This window comes from Chrysochloris asiatica, unplaced genomic scaffold, assembly GCF_000296735.1.
Source record: "Chrysochloris asiatica unplaced genomic scaffold, ChrAsi1.0 scaffold00060, whole genome shotgun sequence".
NCBI lineage: Eukaryota > Metazoa > Chordata > Mammalia > Afrosoricida > Chrysochloridae > Chrysochloris > Chrysochloris asiatica.
Window position 1 is genome coordinate 6,109,419 of NW_006408578.1, and position 7,423 is coordinate 6,116,841.

Genomic DNA, 7,423 nt, shown 5'->3' on the forward strand with positions numbered 1-7,423 from the left:
AACTCTGAGGCTTTTTTTAAGTATCTGTCTTTGGATAATGAATTAATTATGGAATAGTTCACAAACTGCTTGTCAAGGGAGACAGAGCGGAGGCACGGTTCACCGACCCCTAACGTGGCAGCCTAAGCCGTGCGAGGGCCGCACTCACTGCTGCAAGCTAGGCTACGACGCCCTTCCAGGATTTGGGCTCTGCTCTGCCCTCATTTCATTCATTTTATGTAGCCATGTCTTCTCTAGGCCAAAGCATTGGATCACAGGTAAAGCAAAACAGATATGAAACTCCAAGTTGTTTTTATGAAACGTAAAATAAATGCTAAAAATTCATCTTTGCAGCTAATGTTTACCTGATACTTTAGCTCCCAGGGAAAGGCTCTTCAACCACCTGCCCTGTCAGTGCACTAGTGGCGGCTGGCGTGTTGCTGTGACACTTGGAGCTAGGCCACCATAATTTCAAATCCCAATAGGGTCACCCAGGGTGAACAGCTACCAGTGGAGCTTCTAGACTAAGACAGACTAGGAAGAAAGACCTGGCGATCTAGTTCTGAAAATTAGCCAGTGAAACCTTATGGATCACAAGGCAACACTGTCCAAGATGTCTCAGGAGAGACCAATCATTAGAAGAGGGCATCCTATTTGGTAGCAGGGGAGACCAATTATTAGAAGAGGGCATCATGTTTGCTAACAGGAGAGACCAATCATTAGAAGAGGGCAGGGGAGGTCCTTGGTGGAATGGATTGGCACGAGAGTCACAACTACAGGCTCAAACATGCCAGCAATCATGAGGGTGGCACCAGACCAGCGTTCTGTGCTACTGTGCACAAGGTCACCATGACTCAAAGGCAGCTAACGAAAACACTCTTCAAACACACTGAGAAGAAAACCAGCAATGTTAATGGTACTATCCCTTCCCACTGTCTTATCTTTGCGCCTTTGCTTGATGCATTCTTCCAGGTTAGAACAGCTTCCCTCTCCATCCATCTCTAAAAGCTAAAATCTCTACCATCCTCTCCCTTGCCTGACATAGTCACTCCCTGGTCCCAGACTCTATGGTGCTGTTTGTGCTAATCTACTTCAAGCTTTTCTATAGTGGCTAAGAGTTCATATGATTAACAAACAAGTAGCTTTCCAGTCTCTCACTGATGGGCCACATCCCAATTTATTTCAAGTTCTCTTTGAAAACAACTCAATTTCAAGAATGGGGTTTTCCTACGAAAACGTTAAGTCTACACACATTTTAGATGTTGTAGACTGAGTAGGTCTTGATCATCTGACTTCTCCAAGTTCTCCATTTCTAGTTCTCTACCATCATCATCCCCTCTCCTTTCCTCCCAGAATGTAACTTCTTAAACTCTAGTAGTGGGGAACAGCTTAAAGCCCCTCAGATACCAAATTACTACACAAGCTCCCACCCCAGGATGAAATGCACTCAGTCTGCTTGTCAGTTTCCTGGGTAATTTCTCAGCCTTAAGAGCTGAGATCTTATTTTTCATTCCCTAATCACCACCCTAAAGGAGCTCTGGTAGTGTAGTGGTTACAAACCAGGCTGGTAAGGTCAGCATTTCGAAACTACCAGCGGTTCCGTGGGAGAAACATGAGGCGTTCTGCTCCTGTAAAGATTAACAGCCTCGGAAACCCTGTACAGGGTCACTCTGAGTCAGAACCAACTCCACGGCACTTAATAACAACAACAACAATCACCACCCTAAGGAGCTCTAGTAGCTCAGTGGTTACGAATTGGGCTGCAAACTGCAAGGTCAGAAGTTCAAAACTATCAGCTGCTCCACAGGAGAAAGATGAGGCTTTCTGCTCCCGTAAAGATTTACAGCCTCGGAAACCCTGTACAGGGTCACTATGAGTCGGAACCAATTCCACGGCACATACCAACAACAATCACCACCCTGACCCACTCCAAGCCACTGCCTCAGTCCCCCAACCAGAACACAGTATGGCCCCTACCTCTGCAGTCTCCATACTTCTGTAGTTACATGTTCCTCTTATTATCGCCTCCCTCAACTCCAAGTTTCATTACCATTTATCCCTAATACCTGGTACAGTGGTAACATGGTGTTCAACCAACATCTGCTGATTTGAGCAGTTATTTGATACAGAAAGGAAAAAAAGCCTGTGACCAAAAACTCAGTAATTCTCAGGACAGTTTCATTATCTAGAATATGAAGTACAAATCTTCATATGAAAAGTATTTAATATTTATGACCTAATGAATAATACTTCCAGCTCAATCATGTATTCATTCCTTCAATAAATATGTGGCCTCCTCTTAGCTGCCAGGAACTCTGCTAGCCTAGGGCAGATGCTACTAGCTTTTATGGTACCTTTGTGCAAATTGGAACCAGGTGCCCCTTCTGGACAGGTGACTTATAAACTAGGGCCCAGAGCTCCAAATGCCCACCTGGGCTGGCATCCTTGGGTATGAAGGCCCTGTACACAGCAACAAATGAGACACAGTCCTTATTCAGGGAGTTTTAGTGAAGCAGGCAAGCACATGTTCACTTTTCAACATTTTCTATGTGAGTCAGAAAAAAACAGACTTCCACACACTACACTTAATGCTCTCCATCTAAATCCCCACCTCATTAAGCACTGGTACTACAATCATCAATTTGAACTTGGGCCTAAGCTGTCTACCTATGACAACAGAGAATTCGAGTACTGGCTTTTTAAGCAAGAAACAAGCACTGTTTTCAGATTCAAATAGGTTACACAACTGATTATTTTCAGGTACCAATTTATGATAACTGGCCAAACACATTTCTCTGAAGAATATTTTCAGTTAATCTGTTTGGTTTTTAATTCGCTTCTTGCCTTGGATGTGCTTGCAAACTTTTTCCTGCCTGTAATGTAAAATATTTCATAAAATATTTTACTGTTTGAAATTGTCTGCTTTTAACAGTTCACTGCTGAACACTGCAACATTTTTATTCTGCTAGCACTGAATGTTAAAAATAATTGCTATTCCCAATTGATAAAACACATTAAAACAAAATAAATCTTAAATTTTAAAACATGAAGGTTAATATAAGCTTACTTTTCTAATATTAAAATGGTGCTTCAGTTAGGTGGCAAACCCTCATTTTCAGTCTTTGTGTAAAATGTGACATACATACATAGTTTGACCCACTGCTTCCTCTTGGAAAATAGGTCACTTTGCCTCCAAGTTCTGCATAAATGTCAGCTACAACTCTTAACTTCATATCTGGTTAATCTAACATACAGAGCAGTACAGAAATAAATGACAAAAGAAGCACAGGGAAGAAGAAGATGGAAAAAATTAACACAAAATAGGGATCTGGTTAATGATAAAATATTTGATCATCACATTCATTTCAGTCTTTGCAAGATGATTCCTGTGAAAAGACTATTGATCTTGGGCGGTAATTAGGCTAGGTGCTGTTGAGATAGTTCCAACGCACAAGGACCCTATGTACAACAGAACAAAACACCACCCTGACCTACACCACCCTCACAAATGCTGCTACGCTTGAGCCCATTGCTGCTTGTAATAATCACATCTAATTTTGGAGAAGCCATTGTGAGTTTGTCAAATTTGATTAATGCATTCAGCAGATATTTATTAAGCATCTCTTAACAAAACAAGAATCATTGAGGACAAGTGGCAGTGGACAGAGAAGCAGAACTTTACAATAAATCAGGGTTAGCATTCAGTAAGTCCTGCCGTTCCTGTCTCCCAAGAGAGCCCTTAAGATTTGGCTTAAGCCTTACCTCTTAGATTTCTCGGATGAATCTGTTTAGTTCGAGGCATCTTCGATTCAGGAGTAACTTTTTCCTCTTAGAGACTGCAGGCAGAGCAGGTCACAAAAAAGTAGCTCCATAAACTCAACATCCATCAATTAATCCATGTGCTAGGGGGAAATAAAAGCAAAAATCACCTTTTACTGCCTTCAGAAAAAGACTTCAAAAGTTACGTATTAGTAAAGCACAGACCTAAAGGTAATCAGGTGGGACAGAGCTACAATAGATTACTTTCTTTTTAATGAAATGAGTTATATTGCCAATAATTGGGCCTTGTCATTAAGAAAAAAAAAAATCACTATGTTTTTCTCAGAGAAGAGTGAAAAACTTCACTGAACTGTATTTCAAAATAATATTACAGGGGCAATTAAAGTATAGCATCAGGTTATAAATGTCCCATACTGAGCAAATATCTGACCATTCATAATCTCTTTGAGGGCAAAGTGTGTTCACTCACTCATCTTGTTTTACAGATAACTCAATTAATGCATTTAATTTAATGCTATCAATGCTGCTTCCCAAATACTTCAATTAGTCCTAGGTTCCTAGTAGGAGTGTGCATCCTGCCTCCCTGTATTTAGCTGAACTGTTCTGGCTAATGATCCATGAGTGAGAGACAATTTCAGGCTATGGCATTTAAGCAAGATACTCCCCCCACCCCAGCTCTCTTTTGCCTCTGCCCTGGAACTATAACTGTGCCAATCAGTACGTGTAAGTACACAGCTGAGCTCCAGCTAGCCTACCACAGTCATGTGGAGAATTTTGTTGGTTTAAATCTCCGAGATTTGGGAGTTATTTGTTACCACAGCATAACCTAGTCTGTCCTGACTTAGACTTAAAAAAAAAAAGTGATTTGAGCTCCTGGGTGGTACGATTTGTTTGTGCTAAGCTACTTGTCAAAAAGCTGACAGTTCAAACCCACCTAACAGTACCAAGGAAGCCCTGGAGATCACTTCTGTATAGACTGTAGTCAAGAAACCCCTACGGAGTTCAGTTCTACTCTGAAACACAACAGACTTGTTTTTTGTTGTTTTATTTTGTTTTTAATCCAAAACCTAATCACCTATCTTCCCCAAATCAGCCAGCTTGATCTCTTCCACAAAGTTCTCAAGGATTCCAGAGCTAAATCTAGTTTGAACTTCCTGCAACAAAGCTGGTAAGTGAAGCCCAGTGTGATGACTTTAAACAGAAAATGATGTTTAATTATTAAGCAAAGACATAAAAATGGGATTCCCATGCTTTCTTTAAAACCTTTAACTGTGATATTTGGTACAGTAGAAGAAAGAAGATAGTTATGTACATTCTATTTATTACCAAATTTACTTCTAACAATAACTAATAAACACAACTATCATGAGCTCATTTTAAAGATATAAAACTAAGGCATGGAGATATTAAGTAACCTGCCCAAGGTCAGCAACTAAAGAATGTGGCCACATGACTCCGTTCTTTACTTGCAGGGATTTCTTTTTTAGTGCAGATAGTAATACCTACTCTTCAGATGGTTTGGTTGTTTTGTTGTTGTTAAGTGCTGTCCAAAGCGACCCTGAGATAGGGTTTCCAAGGAGCAGCTGGTGAGCTTGAACCACTGACCTTGTGGTTCAAAGTGACCTTGCAGTCCAGTGCATTAACCCACAGCGCCACACCAGGACTCTGTATATGTAGAGTCTTAGTGTGGCGCTGTGGGATAAAGCACTAAACCCAAAGGTCGTGGAGGCTCAAACTCACAAGCCGCTTCCTTGGACTGCAGAACTTAAGAGTTCAAACCGACCTTGAGAACTCCATTACTGTGTGACTATACTTAACATTACTTAACCTCTCTGAAAAGCAGATTTCCCAATAGTAAAGCAAGAAAATAATAGTAACCACCTCGGGCTGCTATAAGGATTAAACTAAGCAAAATACATGTTTTGACCACTGCCTGCCACACAAAAATACTCAAATATTAATTCTCCTTATGAAAGCCTACATGGTTTCATTACAGCAAGGAAGGAATAGAGAAAAGATGCTACAAACAACACCATTTTATCAACTAGTGTGGCTATATGTTAACTTGCTGCCAAAGCATTCATAGTTGCATAAAGAAAACGATGAACCGATGGCTCAACATTACGTATTTCATCTAACACTATGCAAAATGGTCTATAAAGAACATGATTCCTCAACTCCCTGCAGTAAAGCAGCATTTATCAGAAAGCTTCGGATTCAACATTGTATTCAGAAATGTTAGGGCCAAAGTAATTTTTGAATGCTCAACTACGACGTTCCTTATTAATTTTACAGCTTTAAAATGGTAAATTTCTAAAGCATGAACTCCAATTGTAATCCAATCATGTGATCTCATGCAATTCGGAGCATAAATGTAAAATATGCAAATTCTCAATCGGTAACTACTTCCTGCTACCCCTTTCACTGCCTCATCCACTATTCCTAGCTGTCCATCCCATGTTTAAATCCCTGTAGGGAGAAGTGGGCATATTCAATCGCAGTAGCATTGTAGCGACTAGCACAAGTGATAAACCGTTCCTTTATAGGAGAGAGAGAAATACTACATGGAGCGAAAACATGACACGATCAAAAAGCGTAAAGACAGTTGCAAAGAGAAAAAACATGAATGAATGTGGAGGGCGGAGCCTGGGAAAACCCCTCAGCAACGCTGCACTGAACAAAGCGCTTCGCTTGCCAGGAGGAGGGGGGAATGGAAGTGCCAGCTCAGGAAGGAGCCTGGAGTGGATGCGGCGAACAGGAGGAGGAGAGGAGGACGCGAGCGCAGCAGCCCTGAGACTCCTCCTCACCGCCAGCTCCACCGCCGCCCCCTCCCCTCTCCAGCCAGCAACTCCTTCCCGAGCCCGACCCGACTCGCCCGAACCCAAAGCCCCCTTCCCAACTGCTGCGAGCTCGCCCTCCCAACCCTGTATGGAACTACCCAGGTGGCCCAGAGTAAACAGACACTCCAATGCAGAACGAAAGGGAAAGCAAGCCACAAAGCCGGGAGGTTGGGAAGCCGAGGCCTGCTCGCCCGCACCCACCAACCCCGTGCAAAATGCGTCTGCGGCTGGAACGCGGGCAGGGAGGCCGGGCCCCTCTCTACCTGCTCGGCTCGCAGAACCGCAGCTCGGGCCACGCGCGCGAGGCTAGGATGCCCTGAAGTGGGACGAGCCCCCCCGCCCCCCGCACGCAGCCAGACCCTCAGCAAGGTCGGCGGCTGCACACACACACTCACACGCACGCCCGCACACTCCCCGACCCCCGCCCACCGAGGAGGTGGCCCTGCCTCCCGCCCTCTGCGCTGCAGCGCCCCCGCCGCGGAGCCCGCGTCGAACCTGCGGCCAGGACGCCCGGCGGAGCCGCGGCAGCTGCACCGGCCCTGAAGCTGCGCTGCTGATGGCGGCGGCCGCAGCTTGGAATCTCCGCGACCCCCGCTCGGCGGCGGCGGCGCCTGGGATCCCTCCTTCACTTGACAACCTCAAACACAAACATAACCTCCTCCTCCTCCTCCAGCTTCCCCAGCCCCCGGCTCGTCCCTCCTCCCGCCGCCACCGCCGCCGCCGCCGCCGCCCAGCAGCAGCTCCACCAAAGGCCGGCGACTGGCACTCCAACCTCCCAGCGCTGAAATATTAAACAGGGGGAGCGGGCCGGGGGCGGGGAGGGG

General features: G+C 44.6%; 1 protein-coding gene across 1 annotated transcript in view; it reads right to left on the reverse strand.

The window, feature by feature from the left end:
* The window catches only part of HIVEP1 (human immunodeficiency virus type I enhancer binding protein 1), a 172,033-nt gene extending 168,252 nt beyond the window's left edge, over positions 1-3,781 (reverse strand). Inside the window, exon 1 of the mRNA XM_006864120.1 lies at positions 3,742-3,781. Within this exon, the coding sequence (XP_006864182.1) occupies positions 3,742-3,781 (40 nt within the window). The remainder of the gene's footprint in view (positions 1-3,741) is intronic.
* Between the last annotated feature and the right edge of the window lie 3,642 nt (positions 3,782-7,423).